Source organism: Dipodomys spectabilis, unplaced genomic scaffold (assembly GCF_019054845.1).
Source record: "Dipodomys spectabilis isolate Male_0828 unplaced genomic scaffold, ASM1905484v1 ptg000506l, whole genome shotgun sequence".
In the NCBI taxonomy this organism is placed as follows: Eukaryota; Metazoa; Chordata; class Mammalia; order Rodentia; family Heteromyidae; genus Dipodomys; species Dipodomys spectabilis.
The window spans coordinates 519,342-541,278 of NW_024871183.1; the positions used below are offsets into that span (position 1 = coordinate 519,342).

The 21,937-nt window shown below is 38.1% G+C and overlaps 1 protein-coding gene across 1 annotated transcript in view; it reads left to right on the forward strand.

Moving 5' to 3' along the window:
- Ccdc39 (coiled-coil domain containing 39) overlaps nucleotides 1–21,937 on the forward strand; it is a 48,525-nt gene extending 26,588 nt beyond the window's left edge. Inside the window, exons 10-20 of the mRNA XM_042669822.1 lie at nucleotides 1,084–1,278; nucleotides 2,327–2,491; nucleotides 4,254–4,391; nucleotides 6,089–6,297; nucleotides 11,751–11,874; nucleotides 15,643–15,802; nucleotides 16,948–17,054; nucleotides 19,956–20,096; nucleotides 20,242–20,421; nucleotides 20,654–20,736; nucleotides 21,751–21,937. Coding sequence (XP_042525756.1) covers nucleotides 1,084–1,278; nucleotides 2,327–2,491; nucleotides 4,254–4,391; nucleotides 6,089–6,297; nucleotides 11,751–11,874; nucleotides 15,643–15,802; nucleotides 16,948–17,054; nucleotides 19,956–20,096; nucleotides 20,242–20,421; nucleotides 20,654–20,736; nucleotides 21,751–21,898 — 1,650 coding nt within the window. The 3' untranslated portion in view covers nucleotides 21,899–21,937. The remainder of the gene's footprint in view (nucleotides 1–1,083; nucleotides 1,279–2,326; nucleotides 2,492–4,253; nucleotides 4,392–6,088; nucleotides 6,298–11,750; nucleotides 11,875–15,642; nucleotides 15,803–16,947; nucleotides 17,055–19,955; nucleotides 20,097–20,241; nucleotides 20,422–20,653; nucleotides 20,737–21,750) is intronic.

The window sequence follows — 21,937 nt, forward strand, 5'->3', positions numbered from 1 at the left end:
CTTATCTCCAATTAACCACCAGAAAACTGGAAGTGGTGCTGTAGTTAAGTGGTAGAACACTCACCTTGAACTGAAGAGCTGAGGGACAGTGCCGGCCCCAGAGTTCAAGCGCCAGGACCGACCAAAAAAAAAAAAAAAAAAAAGTATTTTGAATATTGGGTGCTAGATTCAGCTTCCAATGAAATAAATTGTATTCAAATGCAATGCATTTTCAGAATTCATTATTTCCATGTTATTCAAACAATTAGCTCTTAAGGTGAAAGTTCATGACATCACTTATATTTATGTCAAAAATGCCACATAATGATCTGATTCTGTGTATCTCTTCCCAACTGTGCATTTAGAGAATTACTGTTAGTAGCTTGAATTTTGCCATTGTGGGAGTATTTCTAATTGGAAGCCATATTCTCTCTCTGACTCCCATCCAGTGGAGGGCTGGTTACTTAAACACTGAGCTGCTTAACAGTTGATGGTACCTCAAAAGGAAGTAGATTACACAATGTGATTTTTCCCCCCAATTTTACCCTGGAGATTTTAGTGAGCTTTGTAAATGGACAAGCTGTATACCTCCAGTGGATTTTAGTTTCTGAAGAGGCCTATTTCTTTTCTTTCTTTCTTTTTTTTTTTTTGGGTCCGGTCGTGGGGCCTTAACTCTGGGCCTGGGCGCTGTCCCTCAGCTCTTCAGCTCAAGGCTAGCGCTCTACCACTTGAGCCACAGCGCCACTTCCGGCTTTTTTCTTTTTGCTTATGTGGTGCTGAGGAATCGAACCCAGGGCCTCAGGCATGCAAGGCAAGTGCTCTACCACTGAGCCACCTTCCCAGCCCCTGAAGAAGCCTATTTCTGAGCCTGGGGCAATGTGGGATGGAATTAAGGTCACAGGTCAAGGTGTGAGATTGAGGAATAGAAAACTAATGATCTAGTCCACCAGGACAGACAATATAAGAAACACTGGAAATTATGGGATGAGCTTTTTTTAAAGGGCTTAAAAAGGTTGCTTTTGAGTTTCTAAATTATAATGTTCATATAAATAAAATATTTCAAGATATTCTAATTGCATTCATCACTATAATTCTTATTCTCAGGAAGTGGAAGTTCAATTGAACATAGTGAAAGATGTGTTCTTTAAGAAAGTTCAGGAGCTACAGGCTGAGACAACAAAGGAAAAAGCGATTATGTCAGAAATTGAAGGAACCCGTTCCTCTCTGAAGCATCTCAACAATCAGTTACATCGGCGGGACTTTGAAACCTTGAAGCAGCAAGAAATTATGTACAGTCAGGTATGTGGCACTCTTATAAAATCCTTCCACATTGATTTGTTGTAGTTGTGATGATAAAGACACCCCAGTACAGAGTTTGGTGTGGTGGTACCCACCTGTATATAATCTCAGCACTCAGGAGGCTGAAGCAGGAGGATCTTAAGTTTGAGACCAACTTAGGGTACATGGTAAGGTCAAGGTCAACTTGGACCCTGTCTCAATAATCAACAAACAAAAACCCCTAGATGCTCTGGTATCTTAAGAAAATATATTCTAAATAATTTTTGGAACAATAAGTAGATGCTGAATGTTGGCTTTCATAATAGTTCACTAAAAGGTCAAAGGAATTTAAAAGCTATGTTTTCCCTCAATCTAAAATAAATGGGCAACAGGAAAAAGCTCTAGGGAGAGAAGGCCATGTTTATAGAAATCTGGAGTGTCTGGACCCAGAGTGAAACAAAGGTCATGACATAGCAAACCTCAAAAAACTGGATGCTGCTTTTCACTTATACAAATGTGTAAATCCATAGCTCCCTCCCCAGGCCAGGAGTGAAAGTATTTTTGATGTTTCTGTATTTTGATATATATTAACATATATTTTCTATTCTGCTAATTTCTTAAGTCCTATTTCTCTACATCACAATTTCCACGCCTAACATATTCTTAATTTCTCCCAAGTAAAGTTGCTAATTAAACTATGATTTTAAACACTATTCACTGCAAGTTTACCATATACCCTTTTATGGCTATCTGTGACTTCTTGCATCCTGTATGAAATGTCCCCTCAGAAATCCATTCCACTGGATTCCTGAGGCTTTGGGAGTGACTTGGTTGTATTTTTCAGATGGTTTTTGGGTTTTTGTGTCACTCTCATGTATTCTGATTACCGAATAATGGTTGTTGTTCCCCCTAAAATAGGAAGAATTTTATACTGGATTAGTGAAGCACCAAAGTAAACTCAATAATGCCTCCACGAAACTAAAGGCAGTATTTACTGTGTTGGTAGTTATGGCAATGCCTTTAATTATTTATATCCCCTCACTAACCTCTTTTTAAAAACTATTAACAGGATTTTTACATTCAGCAAGTGGAACGGAGAATGTCACGGTTAAAGGGAGATATTAATACAGAAGAGAAACAAATCCTTGAAGCAAAAATTGTTGAACTCAAGAAAACACTGGAAGAGAAGCAATCAACATGTACCATTTTGGAAACACAGATCAAGAAGCTTCACGTAACTTAGACAAAAACCTTTCTTTGTTTTCAATATCCTATTTACTAGTTATTTTCTTTAAAGTCAATGTGTTCCTAAGATGTAATTGCCAAGTCACCCTAACAAATACCCTAACAAATACTATCAGAATGTAATGTTCCCACCAATAAGGATTTTATTCCATGCTAAATATTGTATTACCTGCCTCTAATATTCTATTTCACATAATCCTTAAAAGTGTCTTTTATCCTTTGCATTAATATAATATATAGTACATATACAGTATATGTATACATGTTATATAAATATACACGTTATTCTGTGTAACTTTCTATAAGTTTCCAGAGTATGTAGCTAGCCCACAGAGGTAGGGTTTGATTCATGATCCACTTAAATACTCTTAAAGCATCTACCTACTATGGAGAACATTGATATATCCCAGTTTTATGCCATAACAAATAACCTCAGGCTCTTTACCACTGAAATGTCAGCTAGCCGAAGCAACTGTTTGTGTGTTGTTGTCTGTTGTCTACTAATTAGTTAAAATATTTCAAATGACATCATTAAGTAAGATGAGAATATTTTTTAATTGTAGGAATTTTGTTTTAAGACCTGAACAGGCTGGGAACTTTATAGGGTTTAAATGTTTATTTATTTCCTGTGGGAAGGACTGGTGATGACTGTCCCCTAGTGGTTCTAGTTAGAATTGCCCTTCATAACATTTTGGTTTGGAGTTCATGCCTTGATAAAATATTGATTCACTGTTGTCTTGGTTTACTGGAAAACGATACCAGCTTTGGGACTGGATAAAACCTGTTCTGGATTTTTCACTCTGGCCATTTTAACTTTCCTGCACCCTAGTACACTCATTTATTAATTGGAAAAGAAGATATTGAATATTATTTTAGGGTATTTGGGAAAACTAGAAGTGGTGTATATCTTAACTCAGTGCTTTCAATAGATATGTCATAACCATCATTGTGTCAATTATTTAGAACACTAGACTACAAGAACATTATGCTAGAGAAAAGGAGAAGAATCTGTATGTGAGCATGCTTCCGGAGTGTGGCTGGGATCATGTGCATGCTGTGGTGTGGGGACACCGCTGATTAGGACCTTCCTCTTCTAACCTCCTAGCCACGGTGTATCCATTATCCAGCGAGCTAGAACCTAGCCCTGTTCCAACTCTGCCTTTAATAGACAAGAGAAATACAGTGATTTTTTAAAAAAAATTAAAGCTAGTTAACTTAATGAAGATTTGCTCTTCTCCACAGTAGTATTTGATTGTAAGGTCATTCTGTTTGCCCTTTCCCATGGCACCTCATATCTTACTTTACAGAAACTCAGTACTTTACAGAAACTCAGTTCTTTAATTCTTTTGTTCCAAATGTAATTTTCTGACATCACATTTTTATACCACTAATTTTACTCTTCTTATTGTCTGGCTACTGCAAAGGAGGAGGGAAGAGATGGTGTGGGCAGGGGTCAGGAGGCCCTTCTGTTTCTCACAATCTGGGCCTTGGGAAAAATCAAACAGTGGACTCTAGAATGGCATCAATGAGTCCTGTACAGCTATCCATGTACATTTCACTAGAAGCATTAACAAGATGATAGAGATGAAAGTATTTGGTTATTAAATGCTGACATAAAAAAAAAGAAAATAAGCACTAGTACAATAATATGAGAAACAATTATAAATATGAGAAATAATTTAATATATCTTTAGTATATATTTACCATGGTTATTTAAAACAAAATTTCATGTACCTTTGCCTTCCTACAGAATGACCTTTACTTTATCAAGAAGTCAAACAGTAAAAATTGTGAGGAAAAGCAGGTTTTCATGAATAAAATAAATGAACTAACACTTTTCATCGACAGATCAGACAAAGAACTTAAGAAAGCCAAAGAATTTAAAGAGGTGCGATAAACTTGTTTGCATAATTTTAAAAGTGGTGTATCTCTATGTTAACTATAGAAAAATTTAAAATACAGTGAATAATGAAGAAGAAAATAAGTCACTATGGTCACTCTACTTAAAGTGTTAAAGTCGATTATTCCTTTTGGTCAAAACTGACTTTATCTGTTGGATTTATACATATTTAATGTATTTTAATACATATATTTAATGTATTATACATGTTTTCTAAACATTAACTGCTATTTTGAAAATAAGTCTTAAAAGACTTTGAGTTCATTGCATGAAGTTAGCATAGTTTAAGCAGATTTTACTCCTGGGTATGATTGTTTCCACTGTTTTGTTGTACACTGTAATGTGCAGTGCCTATATCTATATAGATGTATAGTTGTTCAATTGATTTCTTGAGATACATTTCTATATGTGTAATTATGATTCAAAAATGAGATGCTCGTAAGTGTCTCAAAATGCTTTTTAAGTCAAATTACCCTCTTGAGGTTTCAATTCATACCTCCTACCAGCCATATGTAAGTGATTCTTTTTTTGTTTACTTCCACTGAGAATATTTTAATTTATAAAATTGTTGTCAATTTGATGCGTCATATCCCATTATTTTAGTTCGCCTCTTAACAAACATGCAGTAATTATACAAAGGTGTTTATGAGTACAATGCACCATGGGTCCATGTCACCTCTTCCATCATTCTTCCACCTCGTTCTCATTCCATCTTACTCACAAGTTATGTAGCTCAATTATTTACATAGTGGACAGTAAATACAATGACTTATTTGTTCACCCTTCCTCCCTCTACTCCTAACTTATCCTTGCCCTACCCCCAACAAAAATCTCAACATTCTATTCATGATTGAATAGTTTTAAAATAAAAGTGTGCTTCAATAGTATCTTAAAAGATTTATTTTAGAGTATAAAATGTTCATCCACAGGACTTTGTGTGTTTTCTGGGTATTATAAGTTTCAACTTTTAGGAATGAGTTTTTCCTTTTTATAATAATACTTGAATTTAAAATTGAACTATTTAAAATTATTTGAAATAACTGTAAGTCTTCCCTTATTATAAAGAAAAGTTAGAATCATGACTTTGAACACATTAAGATCTTTGATAATGTCTGAATCAATGATCCCATTTTAAAAAGGTACCTTTTGGATCTGAGAAGGTGGCTCAGTGGTAGAGTGCTTACCTTGCAAGTATGAGGCCCTGGGTTTGACTCCTCAGCACCACATAAGCAGAAAATGCCAGAAGTGGAACTGTGGCTCAAGCAGTAGAGTGCTATCCTTGAGTTGAAGAGCTCAGGGACAGCACCCAGGCCCAGAGTCCAGGCCCCATGACTGACAAAACCCTTTTCAAGTTTGACTTTTTGTGTATGTGTGTGTGTGCCAGTACTGGGGCTTGAACTCAGGCCCTGGGCACTGTCCCTTAACTTTTTCAGTAAGGTTGGTGTTCTGAACTTCTGCCTGTGTGTGTGTGTGTGTGTGTGTGGTTAACTAGAGTTAAAAGTCTCATGAACTTTCCTTCCTGGGTTGGCTTTGAACCATGATATTCAGATCTTAGCCTCCTGAGTAGCTAGGATTACAGGCATGAACCACTGACACCTGGCTAAGTTTGACTTTTATAGCAATACAAAAATATTTTGGTATAAAAATAAATATTCCAACATTTGAAAATTGTGTTATTTCAACAGGAATTGATGATAGATTACAATCTTTTAAAACTGGAGGTTAAGCGCACTCGAGAACTGCTTCACAGTAAGGCTGAGGAAATTGTTTCACTGGAAAAAAGAAAACAGCAATTACGTACAGCCATGGAAGAGCGAAGTGAAGAAATTAAGGTTCACAAAACCATGTTGGCCGCCCAGATACGATGTGTGGATCAAGAACGGCAAATCATAAGGTAATTGTGAAGGTGTTGAAACATTACTGAAGAATTGGGAAACAAACATGAGGGTGATGTGAGCAGCCCTGTCTCTTCCACTGCATGTGGGATGGCCATCTCTATTACTCACATGCAAAGGCTTTTCCTTAGGGTGTATCAGAGCCAGATGTCTAGGCTTTTTCTTCTCTCTTTCCTTTGACTAATCCTGTGATCTTTAGAGTCTCTGGTTTACTTTTTTTTTTTTTTTTTTAAGATTGTGCTGGTTGTTTTTTTTTTTGTGCTTTCAATGGAAAAATACATTATCTGTTTATAAAATAGCTCTTGAAAAATACAGGGAGTACAGATACTATAAAACAAAGCAAACTTACAGGCGAATTGTAAAGGTGTCTGTGTTTGTGTAGCTTCAGAGTTAGATTGACATCGCCAGGCACAGATTTAGTCTTGTCATTTTGTTTGCACATTGGGGAGAAAATTTTCAGTTTATTAAGCGTTTCATGTAACTGCATCCAAGTTTTGCCAGGCTGGAAACTTGGACCTTTTCTGTTTTACTTTAAGATCACTAATCGATTTGGAATTCATTTTTGTGCATGGCTGAGGACTAATATTTTCCTGTAGAAGTATTCAGCAGCTTTACCAAACCTTTAATTCACCTACAGATTCTGATATTCTAGGTATTCTTTCATATTAAAATTTGAATTATCATAGCTATGCTTCTTTCTTTCCAATCTATACTTTTTCTTTCTCTTTCTATATTGTAATTGCTAAGACCTCTAGTTCAGTTCTGAATATTGGTGATTACAGCGACTTTTTTTTTCTTATTCCTGTTCTCAGTAGGAAAAACATGCATTGTTTTGCCATTAACCCTAAGAGTGGCTGTGTTTTCATATATATTTATTTTTTGCTGTGCTGGAGATCCAACCCGGGGCTTCCTGTCATCTGGACAAACTATGCTACTTCCCCTCCCTAGTTTGTTTTGAGATATCCTTTTCCATTTTCTTCAATAACAGATTGTTTATTTGTTTAACTGGAATGGATGTTGACATTTTCTTCATTCATTAACATGAATGAATTAACAGCTCAGTCTGTCCATGTAATTAATTATATTGATCAGTTTTTCAGAGTTAAGCCAAGCTAACATTTTTGCAACTGTACTTATGGGTACAAATGACTTACAGTTTTCTTTGCTCTAATGCCTTTTTAGGTTTCAGGTTATAAAGGTTATGTATACCTTCATATTTTGTGTCTCATATTTTTTCTATATTGTATCTATGTTTGTAAAAATAGACTACATTGGATTTTTAAAGACTATTGGTAAAGCCACTGGGGACCTAGAGTTTTCTAATGGAGAAAGATTTTCAACCACTGGTTCAATTAATTTATTACTATAGAAAAATGCAGAGTTTGGGGCTGGGAAGGTGGCTCAGTGGTAGAGCGCTTGCCTTGCATGCATGAGGCCCTGGGTTCAATTCCTCAGCATCCCATAAGCAAAAAGAAAAAAGCCAGGAGTGGCGCTGTGGCTCAAGTGGTAGAGTGCTAGCCTTGAGCTGAAGAGCTGAGGGACAGCACCCAGGCCCAGAGTTCAGGCTCCATGACCGGACCCCCCCCCCCAAAAAATGCAGAGTTTATATTTCTAATAGAATCAATAAATCAGGCATATTTTCTTTGTGAAAAACTTTCCAACTCATCTCAAATTTCAAATTATTGCCATAGTCTTACTACTCTTTGCAACTGGTGCATTTATTCATCATTTCATTAATTTCTAATCTCACCTTTATTACTTTTTCTTATTTGTGACATTTAAATGTTTTTGTTCCAATTTCTTGAGATAGATGTGGAATTTATTAATTTTTAACTTTATTTATTTTTTTTTAATTTTTTTTTAATTTTTAACTTTAAAGGCTAAAAAATTTATGTATTACTTGAACGTCATCTCACAAAATATGATATTACCATACCAAATGTTCCTTTTTCTTTTGCCTTTCCTATCAGTGGTTTAATTGAAGATTCATTTAAAAACCAACTCTGTAGGGAAAAGTTGAGATACCATAAATAGCACATGTAGAAAGTATATAATTTAAATGTATACCTAAGAAAACATCACCATACACAAGGCAATTAATTCAACCTCATGTCCATAGATAACCTTGTGCCTTTATAATTTCTCTATCCAATCTCTTCCCATGTACCGTTTCCAGACTACTGCTGATCTGCTTTTTATCTATATAGTTGATTACGTTTTCAAGAGTTTATGTAGGTGAGATCCATTGGTAAATATTTTTTAGAACAACAATTTGAGACTTATTCATCCATTTTATCTATGTCAGTGACATATTTCTTCTCATCAGAGGTTTGCACACTTTTCCATAGGGTTTAGATGGAAATATATTAGTACTTTGAAGGCCTGTAGCCTTTGTTTCAGTAGCTCAACTTTGCCGTTGTGACTAAAATCAGCCATAAAAAGCATGTAAACATAATTATGAACTTTCAATATGTTGTCTGCTTTCATCTTGACAATTAGATCTTGATTCAACATTTGCAGCTATATCACTCAATTGCAGTCTGCACTTTTGACAGTACTTGACACTTAAAAATATCTGGATCATGAAAGAAAAAGAACAAAAATAAAGTTGAGGTACCAAAAAAGAAAATATGTAAATGAATGATCCTGGCTGTGTTCTAATAAAACTTAGGCAGGGTTAGGGTTTCCATGGTTACAAAAGGATAGGTAGTGTTTATTTTGAATAATGAAGACATTATCTCATTGCTAAGTGGAACATTTCTCCTTATTTACCTCCTCTGTTTTAGAGATTACTGCATATTTGTTTTTTGGGTTGTTTTTCGTTGTTTTTTTTTTTGGTTATGGAGCTTGAACTCTGGGCCTGAGCCCTGTCCCTCAGCTCTTCAGCTCAAGACTAGCACTCTACCACTTGAGCCACAGTGCCACTTCCAGTTTTCTGGTGGTTTATTGGAGATAAGAGGCTCATGGGCTTTCCTGCACGGGCTGGCTTTGAACCATGATCTTCAGATCTCAGCCCCCTGAGTAGCTAGGATTACAGGTGTGAGCCATGGGTTCCTGGCTTTGCATATTTGTTTTTTTACTCTCTCTCTCTCTCTGTCTCTCTGTCTCTCTCTCTCATTGCAATTCATGTTTGGGGAAACTCTGGTAATTGTCCAGTTATCATTGGAGAAGAAATCATGTCAGCATCCCCATGTATGTCCAGGGATGAGGGGAATGGTCTAGATCGTGTGTAAACAGATCTTTTCTTAACTTCTCATTGATGAGGGCCTCACAGATCACTAGTGCTCTTTCATTTTGTATTCTTGAGTTTGGGTCATATCCAAACTCAATGGAAAATGGCTACTGTTATTGTAGTAATTTTCCAGGGGTCTATCTGTTTTTGTTCTGCTGATCTTATCCCATCTTTGTTTTCCATTTTTTCTTTTAGTTCATGAATAAGTTCTTGTCTTTCTTGTCACAGAGTTTTTTTCCTTTTATTTTTTCCTTCCCTTTCCTTTTTCTTTTCTCCTTTCCTCCTTCCCTCCCTCCCTTCCTTTCTCCTTTCCTTCTTCCTGCTTTATTTATTTATTTATTTTTGTCCTGGTACTAAGGCTTAAACTCAGGGCCTTGTACTTGTGCTTGGCCTTTTGCTCAAGGTTGGCACTCCATCAAATGAGTCTACCTCTGCTTCCAGAGTTTATATTTCATTTATTCATTTGACAGTACTAGGGTTTGAACAAGGGCCTTGATCATTGTCCTTTCTTTTCTTTTTGATGTGTGTGTGTGTGTGTGTGTGTATTTTTCCCCTACTTTAGAAAGGAGAAAAGCTATAGCTCTGCTCATTCTGCCATCATAAGTGTGAAGTTGAGGAAGTCTGATGACAACACTGACAATTTAAAATAAAAAGAAATATCACCTCTGACATTAAATCTGTTTGCATCAGAACTCTGTAGGTGTAGGAAAGTGATGAGTTGATCTCACTAGCTTTGGCGGCTTGCTTTCATGAGGCTATAGCAGTCACCTCCATATTCCTGTGTGTATATTAGTATAGCTCCCCAAATACTGAAATGGAAGAAAAATGAAGCTAACATTTAAGAATTGAATGTTGAAAGAAAATTCTCTATCATTTTCACCTTTCTTGCAAGGAAAGGCAAAGGAGGCATGAATTTTCTTATTCTGCTTAGTGTGTGTGTGTGTGTGTGTGTGTGTGTGTGTGTGTGCGCGCGCGCACGCGTGTGTGTGTGTGTGTGTGTGTGTGTGTGTGCGCGCGTGGGCGCGCGCGCGCCGGTGCTCACACACGTGCATGCACTCACGCATGCCTCCTGTGGTTTGCGCTCAAGGCCTGGGTGCCGTCCCTGAGCATTTTGCCCAAGGCTAGTGCTCTTTCACTTGAGCCATAGCTTCACTTCCAGCTTTTTAATTTTTTTAATTTAAAGTTTTTCTTGATGCTTAGTTGGAGATGAGTCTCAGGGACTTTCTTGCTGGGGCTGGCTTCAAACCTTGATCCTCAGATCCCAGCCTCTTGAGTAGCTAGGATTACAGGTGTGAGCACTGGAACTAGCTCCGCTCTGCTTTGAGCAGCACAGGTTAGAGGCAGTTGGGCCTTTTGGAGAAATAGTCATGGTCATTTCCCATTGCCTGGGGTGAGGTTCATTACCTGCAGCACAAATCTATTGTGTGTTTTTTTTTAATTGTTTGTTTTTGTCAGTTGTTGGGCTTGAACTCTGGGCTTGGGTGCTGCCCCTCAGCTCTTCAGCTCAAGGCAAATGCTCTACCACTTGAACCACAGCACCACTTCTGGTTTTCTGGTGGTTTATTGGAGATAAGAGTCTCACGGACTTTACTGCCTAGACTGGCTTTGAACCGTGATCCTCAGATCTCAGCCTCCTGAGTAGCTAAGATTACAGGCGTGACCCACTGGTGCCCAGCTCTATTGTGTTTTGTTTTTTTTTTTGGTCCGGTTGTGGGGCCTGACCTCTGGGCCTGAGCACTGTCCCTCAGCTCTTCAGCTCAAGGCTAGTACCCTACCACTTGAGCCACAGCACCACTTCCGGCTTTTTTCTTTTTGCTTATGTGGTGCTGAGGAATCGAACCCAGGGCCTCAGGCATGCAAGGCAAGCACTCTACCACTGAGCCAACTTCCCAGCCCCTCTATTGTGTTTTGTACATGCCTCTGAACCCTTCCTGGCTGGATTGAGCATGGGGTACAAGGGAAGTAATACAGTCAGAAAGGGGCCACTGCTTGCTATGTTGTGCGTGATAAAGTCCTTTGCCTCAGTCACCAGGAGTTGGTGTCTTCTGCCAGCATCCATGAAGCTGTGGCATGCTAACCTGTTAGCATTCAAGTAGGGTAAACTTTCATTTGAAATATTAAAAAGTGAAAACACATTTATGTTTGCATTTAATAGTAACACAATCCCTCTGCCTTCAGTAAGAACACATGATAGTTCCTTGCATCTTTCTTTCCTATTAGTGCTGAGTTCCACGATAGGCTAAATAAAATCGATAAGCTGAAGAATCGATATGAAATATTTACCATTGTAATGCTGCCTCCCGAAGGAGAAGGGGAGAAGACGCATGCCTATTATGTCATCAAGGTAATCTTAGTTGCTTTACAGTTGTGGTAGTGTGAAGTCTCCTTTCTGTGTTAACCCACTCCTAGTAATCATGTGCTAGCCAGTTCTTTTGTCCTTGTAACAAATAACCCAGGGAAACTGTTTAAAAGGAGACAAGACTTGTTTTTACTTGTGGTTTCAGTGGGCAATCCTCTAGGCCTGTGGTGCAGCAGACATCATGGCAGGAGGGCATAGTGGACCACAGAAGTTCACCTCATGGGGACCAGGGACAAGATGAAACTCCATGGTGACACATCCCCATCTGTCACTTCCAGGGTATACATCCTACTATCTGTACCACTGCCTAGAGAGGCCATTGGTCTGATGAAACCTTCCTTATCTGAGCCTAGGCTCATACTGGAGAGTTCATGTTGAAACCACAGAAAATGCTTGCTTTTTTTTTTTTTTTTTTTTTTTTTTCCGCTATGGTTCTTGGGGATTGAACTCAGGGCCTGGTACTGTCCCAGAGCTTCTTTTGCTCCAAGCCAGCACTCTAGTTTTGAGCTACAGCTCTACTCCACTTCAGGCTTTTTTGGTTGTTTTTGGAGATAAGCATGGACTTTTCTGACTAGGTTGCCTTTGAACTGGGATCCTTGGATCTCAGCCTCCTGAGTAACTAGGATTACAAGTGTGAACCACCAGTGCCTGGATTCTCTGGATTTAAAAAATGAACCTGACATCTTCCTCCTAAAACAAAGCAACTTATTTAATTTGCTTAAAGCCATTACCTATTGCACTTGACAAGGGACTAAAACAGTTGTACTGAAACAGTATTATTTTATAAAATTTGTTATTTTTATTATAAAGGTGATGTACAGAGGGGTTACAGTTACATAAGCCAGGTAAAGAGTACATTTCTTTTTGAATTCTTCCCTCTCTCCCAGTTTTCCTCTCCTGTCCCCACCCACAAGTTGTATAGTTCATTTTTAACATTGTGTCTAGTGAGCATCCCTGCTGCATTTGTTCACCCTCTGTCCTACCATTTCTGTACCTCCCTTTACTGGCCCAAAGGCATATAAATGAACAAACAAGACAAAAATAAAGGAAAACAAAAACAGCAACAAAGAAAAAGACCTCTTGTTTCCATTTCTTAGAATTCATTTCCTGAAGCACTGTTAGTTTTATGAACTCCCAATCCTTGAGGCCAGTGAGTTGGACAGTTCACAAAACAAGTATGAATGGCCAATGAAGACATGCGTAGCATTCTTAGCCATGGCATCGAGAACAAATTATGTCATTTGGCAGAAAAATGAATGGAGATGGAGATAATATGATGATTAAGTGAATAAGGCATACTCAAACACTGCCTATTTTCTCACATGTGCAGAAGCTACATCTAAAGTAAAGGAAGTGGACCTAAATGGGGGACTATTTCAGGGAACTGTGGGAGGGTAAGGAGGAAGGAGAATATGATCAACTTATTTTGCATGCAAAGTCATAATGAAACCCTTTTTGAAATCGCAAGTAAGATAATAATTGCATGTAAGAGGGATAAGAAAGAGTAGAAGGAGGTGAATACGATCGAAGTATATTGTATACATGGATCTACCAAGTGAATCATCTCATGCTGTACAACTATGCTAGCAAAAAGATGAAGAAGGCCCTATGGTGGAAGCTCATGTGTGTAATTCAAGCTACTTGGGAAGTTGAGATCAGGACAATTGGCCTGATTGGCCAGCTTGCCTGGGCAAAAAGTTCATGAGACCCCATTTCAAAAGAAAAGCTGAGTGTGATGGCATGCACCTACTGTTCTCAGTTGTGGTAGTAAGCATACATAGGATACTCATGGTCAGACTGTTGGCTAAAAGTGGGACCATAATCTCAGAAATAACCAGAGTAAAAAAGGGCTGGAAGCCAGGTGCTGGTGGCTCACACATGCAATCCTAGCTATTCAGGAACCTGAGATCTGTGGATCGTGGTTCAAAGCCAGCCTTGGAAGGGAAGTCCGTGAGACTCTTATCTCCAACCAGAAAACCGAAAGTAGCACTGTGGCTCAAGTGGTAGAGTGTTAGCATTGAGTTGAAGAGCTCAGGAACAGCACCCAGGCCCAGAGTTCAAGATCTATGACTGACAAAAAAGGGCTGGAGGCATGGCTCAAGTGGCAGTAGAGTGCCTATGTAAGTAACTCAAAGCTCTGAGCTTAAACTTTAGTACTCCCACCTCCCCACCCGCCCCCCCCCCAAAAAAAAAAAAATTCAGACATTGAAAAAGATCTCCATGAGCTGGAGAAAGCACTCCTTTCTGGCTTTCAAAATTTGCTTACTTTCCCTAAAGCCCTTCTTCTTTAAGGTCATTCCAATTAACTAGGTTTTACTTTCCGGTTATCAAGGCTTGAACCCAGGGCTCCATGCTGTTGCTTGGTTTTCTTGTTCACGACTGGTGCTTTACTTCTTGAGCCATGCCCCTAGTTCAACTAGGTGAGGACTTGTATGCCTGCCTGCCTGGCCTCAAACCAAGATCCTCAGATCTCAGCCTCCTGAGTAGCTAGGATTATAGGCATGAACCAGTATTGCCTGGATGACCATTCTTCAACATATTTTTAGGTCTATACTTGGGCATATTTTAATGTCTTCAGTTCATTTTTATTAGGTCATATTAATTAGGCAATCATTTGAAAATGCTCAAAAATCCTACAAACATTTCCAAGGCAAGTGCAATGGCTCATACTTGTAATCCTACCTAATTAGGAGACTTAGATCAAGGAGAATATCGGTTTGAGGCCAGCTTGGGAAAGCCATTTTGCAAGAACTTATCTTAATTAATTATTAATAATAATAAAGCTAGGCAGGTATCAAATTGATTGAGAAGGGAAGTGGCGTTAATAGCATGTGGAGTTGAAATCGGGTATTAAAGCAGGAGGTTCAGGAACATTCTCATTTCAGATCTTGGAGAGAAGTAAAAGGCAACCAAGGTTTATCCCAAAAACTCATTTTCTAGGTTGTTTTACCTCCCACAGTCTTTAAAATGGATTGTGAATAGATGGGGCTAGAAAACATCAAATGCTATAAATGCTGAGAAGAAAAATTTCTTCTCTCAGCAAAAACTTTTTTTTAACCAAGATAACTCAGTAGGCAGGCTCTCCAGAGTTCTCAAATGATTCTAAGAACTTCTCAGGTTCCAGGTCAGCAGATATAGCATGAACATACTATAAGCTTCCATAAAATCAATTTCAGTTAAAAGCAGTTTTATTTAACCACTGGACACTTGTTTTACACTAGAATGTACTCTGTGAGAAATAGGTTTGTTAGAAACACTTCAGTTTCTAACATTTTACAATAACATTTGTATCATTCATCTTCAGGAAGTGAATTAGACACATTTCCTTAACAAATGTTGCCTTTGAGCCAAACTTCCATTTCTATGACAAAATATCCCCACATCAACACTCTAGGTGGAAAAGTTCATGTTTCTCAGTTTCAGGTTTCAGTCTTGAGTCACTCAGCCAGGGCTTCTGGGTTGTGGTAATGCAAAACAACCTGTCCAGGAGCATGGACAAGAACTAGTTGCATCCTGCACAGCAGCTAGGCAGCAGACAGACAGACAGCTGACAGCACTGTCAACAAGAATAACCTTTTAAGGCACATACCTGGGGACTTGCTTCCTCCAGCTAGGTTCTATGGCCTAGTTAAATGGCCATTTCACTTGAAATAGTGTGGTGGGAGAAAAAGAGACCGGAAACAGCCAGACTTTAGTTGTGGGTTGACTCCCTGTGAGTTAGTACCTTAAGTGATTCCCTTCTCTTCTGTTCAGGCTGCTCAAGAAAAAGAAGAACTTCAAAGGGAAGGTGACAGTTTGGATGCTCAGATCAACAAAGCAGAAAAGGAAATTTATGCCCTCGAAAACACTCTGCAAGTTCTGACCAACTGCAATGATCATTACAAACAGTCTTTTAAAAAAGTGACACCAACTAGTATGTAGGAGTCAAAGAAATATATGCAGTGAAGTTTATTTAGTTAAGAAAAAAAAAAACACTGAATTGGGGCTGGGAAGGTGGCTCAGTGGTAGAGCGCTCGCCTTGGATGCTTAAGGCCCTGGGTTTGATTCCTCAGCACCACATAAGCAGAAAAAAAAAAAAAGCCGGAAGTGGTGCTGTGGCTCAAGTGGTAGAGTGCTAGCCTTAGAGCTGAAGAGCTGAAGGACAGCACCCAGGCCAAGAGTTCAGGCCCCACGACCGGACCCCCTCCCCCCCCCAAAAAAAGAAAAACACTGAATTATAAAGAATGTGCCATGTTTGATTGTGTCAGAAAAATCAAACATCCTTCCTTTCCTTCCCATTTTTGTAATTATTCTGCTAATGTATTATTTCCCTTATTAGATCTGTGGGTATATGACATCATTCTCTATGGAATTAACTTCAATCTGAAAAAAATTTGTAGCATATTGCTACTTTGTGTTGACTAAAAAGTTACTACAGGGCTGGAAATATGGTAGCAGTGTGCTTGCCTAGCATGAATGAAGCCCAGGGTTTGATTCCTCAATACCCACATACACAGAAGAAGCTGGAAGTGGTGCTGTGGCTGAAGTGGTAGAGTGCTAGCCTTGAGCAAGAGAAGTTCAGGGACAGTGTCCAGGCTATGAGTTCAAGACCTAGGACTGGCAAAAAAAAAAAAAAAAAAAAAAAAAAAAAAGCACAGAGTGAACACAGTATGATTTGCTAGGTGCTAGTGGCTTATGCCTGTAATCCTAGCTACTCAGGAGGCTGAGATCTGAGGATCGTGGTTTAAAGCCAGCCTTTCCAGGCAGGAAAGTCTGTGAGATTCTTATCTCTAATTAACCATCAAAAAAGCCAGAAGTGGAGCTGTGTCTCAAGTGGTAGAGTGGTAGTCTTGAGCAAAAGAGCTCAAGGACAGTACCCAGGCCCAGAGTTCAAGCCTAACCATGACAAAAACAAAAAGCAAAAACAAAAAAAGTTACGACATGCTCATACTGTTTTTCAAGTAGATATAATGAATTTAACCTTTAATAACAAAAAGTTAGGAAATGTAATGTATGTAATACCTTATATTTTATATATATAGCATATCAAAATCAAACTAAAAATTCTCTGAATTGAAGGTGATGAATATGGGCTAAAAATTAAACTAGAAGAACAAAAAAGAATTGCTGATGAAAAATATCGATACAAACAAAGACAAATCAGAGAAATTGAAGAAGACATCCAGGTAAATTCCATAAGCTTCTTAATAATAAACTGCCAATAAAAGTCAACAATCTATATCATTGCCTTTTATCCCCTCTGTATTCTTTTATTTGTTATTCTTACTACTTATTTTTTACTCTTGCACAAAGAAAGCAGTCTTTTTGGAGCCTTTTCAGGAAAATAGTAAGAGATATGCATCTCATATCCCTTACCAAAGTGAATGAAATAGTAAATCAATTAAAATTCTTTAATAATGCTCAGTATCAACAGTTATGTGTTATTAGTTAATGACTCACAACTGTCATATAATGGCCTATCTTCTATTTAATACATTCCTTAAGATTCTTAATTTAATTCCTTAAGATCACATTACCATTGGTCCCTTAAAAAGTTTAGCTGGGTGCAATAGCTCTGCTTGTAATTCTGTCTACTGGGGAGGTTGGCGAGCAACTGGGAGATCAGGAAGGTCATGGTTCCAGGTCAACTCAGACAAAAAGTAAGAGAGATGGCATCTTACACAATAAGCTGAGCACGGTACTGCAGGCCTGTGTTTCAAGCTATGCAAGAAGCATAACTTGGAGAGCACAATCTGAGGTCAGCCCCAAGTAAAAATACAAGGCACTATATGCAAAAATAAAAAAGGGCTGGAGGGATACCTCAGTAGTAGAGCACTTGCCTACCAAGTGTGAGGTCCCATACTTCCAAAAATAGAGGGAAAAATGCTGTCACATTTTGAGCACACAAGCAAAAGTTGTTTTTTTTTTTTATCTTTTAATTTAATTAATTTTTTTTGTGAACATACTGTACAGAGGGGTTACAATTACATGGGCAAGATAATGAGTAATTGCTTATCAAGCATTGCAGGCTCCTCCTTTGTTTACCCTTCACCACATTCCTTCCCAGCCTCCCCCCTTCACCCCCCACCTAATCTCCCCCCCCCCCACACACCCTGCACCAAAGTTGTAAAGTTCATTTTTGACATGACAACTTGTACTTCTCATTGTTGCAACGGGTCCACCTGTATCTTTAAACGACTTGTGTTTCCCCATCTCCTCCAGAAATTATACCGACATCAAATATAGTGAAAGCAGGGGTTATACTGTGCAGGAGGGACATACAAAGCAACAAGGAAATAATCTTATAAATGTGTTAGAAACAAATGCATGAAAGAAAAAAACACATTTACATACATATCTAAGGGTTCATTTTCCTAACATCACATTATCTGACCTTTTCAAGCAAAAGTTTTTTTAAAAGTTATTTTTAAATTGAATTGCTGGGTCATGCAGTTTGCAGACATTTAATTTTGATGAGCATTGTACCAATTCACATCCCACCATTTTGCACAAATGTGACCTTTTCTCCTCTTCATTAACACTAGGTGGGAGCAGACTGTTCTAGTTGTGCTAGTTTGATGAATACATACTGGTAACTCCTCATTTGCATGCCTCTGAATAATAGTGAGATAATGCATCTGTGTTTACTACATAAATGTACCTTCCAAGAATGATGTGACCCTCTGTGTCCTTTTATTTTTTCTCTTTATTGTTCATTTTGTGGAGATTTTTTTAACAATTTTAATTATTTTTAATTTTTTGCCAGTCCTGGGGTGTGTGGTTTGAACTCAGCACCTGAGCACTGTCCCTGAGCTTCTTTTGCTCAAGGCAAGTGCTCTACCACGTGAGCCATAACTTAACTTCTGGGTTAGGTGGTGTATTGGCGATAAGAGTCTTATATACTTTTCTGCCCGGGCTGGTTTTAAACTAGGATCCTTAAATTTCAGCCTCCTGAGTAGCTAGAATACAGGCATGAACCATAGGCACCCCACTAAGGAACTTTAAATGTTATGGCGATCACTCCTTTGAATATTGCAGATTTTCCCCCAGTTGATTGTCTTTTAACTTTTCGAAAGGATCTCTATTAACTGTACAAAAGATTTTTTTTTTTTGTCCTTCATGGGGCCTGAACTCTGGGCCTGGGCGCTGTCCCTCAGCTCTTCAGCTCAAGGCTAGTGCCCTACCACTTGAGCCACAGCACCACTTCCAGCTTTTTTCTGCTTATGTGGTGCTGAGGAATCGAACCCCAGGCCTCATGCATGCAAGGCAAGCACTCTACCACTGAACCAACTTCCCAGCCCCAAGATTTTCATTTTTTATGTAAACTTGTTATTTTTAATTGAGGATTTGGCAGAAAAGAAACAAGATCAAGATGTGGCTCAAGATGTAGAGCACATGGCTGGCAAGTGTGAGGCCTTAAAAGCCTTAGTACTGACAAAAGGGTTAAAAGACAAGAAATATTCAAGTAGAAATTAGTTACTAAAGCAAATCACTGAGAGATGTAAATATGCTTTGTAAACAAGACCTAAATGATTTAAAAAAAACAGAAGGAAGAGATATGACTTTTGAATATCTGAAAATTATTTGATTTCAATAGTCCAGTACATTTGTGTGTGTGTGTGTGTGTGTGTGTGTGTGTGTGTGTGTGTGTGTGTGTGCATGTATACTGGTACTAGAACTTGAACTCGTTCTCTCACTTGGCCTTCTTTTGCTCAAGGCTGGTGTTTTTACCACTTGAGCCAGTGTTCCACTTCTGGCTTTTGGCTGGTTAATTGGAGATAAAGTCTCACAGACTTTTCTGCCCTGGCTGGAAGTCCTCAGATCTCAGCCTCTTGAGAAGCTAGCATTACAGGCTTGAGCCATCAGTGCCTGTTTCATATTCTTTATTTTTCTCAAGTACCAAAATAAGTTTTCTGGGGGAATATATAAAAAATAAAGTCCACAAGACCACTATACTTATTATTGACCAATAAAATACATGTAACTAAAAACAAAGAATTTAGATTAAGTGAATACTTGACAAATAGCTAACACTGTCAATTTTTTTGTTCTAACCAGTAAGTATATTAATACTTTCTTTTCTACAGAGCATGGAAAATACTTCAGAAGTTGTAGAACATTTAACAAAAACTGCCAAGGAAAAATTGTCAGGGAAGCAAGATTATTTGCTCCAACTACGTAAAGATACTGAGGAACAGAAGCCAAAATTAGAGAGAGTCACTAAACAGGTAATGATATATATATTTTTTTTTTTTAAAAACCTGACCTGTAAATGTGTACACTTTTTGAAATCTCAAATCATAAACTCATATCCTTATCTGAAAACAATCAGGAACAGAGGTCTATTTAATAATTGACTACTTTTTCCTACAGTGTGAGAAACTCATAAAAGATATGCGTCTCTTGAAGCAAACACAAGATGAAACGCTAGAGGAACAAGACATTAAATTTCGTGAAACAAAACAGTTTCACAAGGACATTGATGAAATGTTAATTGAGATAGCAGAAAAAAATGCTGATCTCCAAGTTGTCCTCCAAACATACTTTCAGCAGGTAACACATGCAGTACCTCGTCGTAATGTGTGTGTTTGTGTTTCTTTGGTGCTGGAAACTGAACTTCACACAGGCTTTGCACAAGTGCTCTGGCTTTCAGTTATATCTCCAGCCCTACTATTTCTTAAACATTAGATGAAAATAACTGTTGGTGTTTTCGTCATAAAATCTAATTAAGAATGTTTTTCTTTGAAAATACAGAACTAATGATTGCTGTTATTTATTCTTTCAGAATGGGTTGGAATTCCCTACAGCTAGTAAACGCAGTCTTCATAGTTCTAGGTCCTCTTCACAGACTTCCCTGCGATCAGGAAGGTAAGTGGAGGGTGTAAAAACATTGTAGCTTGTAGCAGCTGCTAAATGAACCCAACTAATCCTACAGCTGCTGGCCAGCCCACATACTGCCAGCCTTTCCTCTGCCCAGCTCTCTATTCCAGCACCATGTAATTATAAGTAGAAACAATTTTTTTTTTTTGTGCCAGTACTGGACTTGAACTCAGCCTGGACACTGTGCCTAGGCTTTTTTGCTCAAGGATTGGCACTTGAACCAAGTGTCATGGCCTTTCCTGTCTGGGCTGGCAGGAGATCTTCAGATTTCAGTGTCCAGAGTAGCTAGGATGACAGATGTGAACCACTGGTGCTCTGCTAGAAACACTTCTGATGTCATTACTTCTAAATTGGCCTACAGGCCATGATTAACAACTATTTTAGGATAAAGCAGGTGAGATTTGAGGGGTACAGCTAGGATTTGGAGTGGACCAAGTTGGAGAAAAATCTTTTAAAACTTTAACAACTTAGATGTACAGATCTGTGGAGTATGATTTTTTATTAAAGCTGCACTTGTGAAATTGTATATAATCAGGATTTAATTTTATTTTGCTAAAAGTATTAACTATTTTTTTTTGCCTCTGCAATCAATTTAATAGTGTCCTGAATCTATCACTAGGGACACTTTCAACACTAGTGCTTTGTGGACAAATTTCTTGATGATCCTAGGTTTAGAACTTCTAGTCTCCTATAAGCAAGAGCTACATTTTATTAGTTCATTGAGAGATTTCAGCATTAACATGCTATTAATACTTGCTTAATGCTTCCAACTCTTAAGAAACGATAGTTGAAAACATTTTTCTCATATAGAAACATATTTATGATCTATCTATAGAAGCTATGTTCTTTTAAAAAAGGTTTTGGTATTAATACCTTTAGACTTTGCTAACATGTATTTTAAGCTCTACTTATTAAATTATAGTATCTCTTGCAAATGATAAAAGGGGTCTATATTAAATATAAACTTTGTATTAAATTTATGACATTCTTTTTTTCCCCTAGGTCAACTAGGAGCTTCAGTCCTACTGGTTCCCAGTCTTCGATTAAAGTGGTAGAGCTCAGCTTCCCTGACTCAGCACAAGCAGACAGACATTCCAGGCCACCTAGTGCTAGTAGTTCTAATAATGATAAAAACAAAAAGACCAAGTAGATATTTTTATCTTCATTCAAGTTTTATGACAAGAAAAGT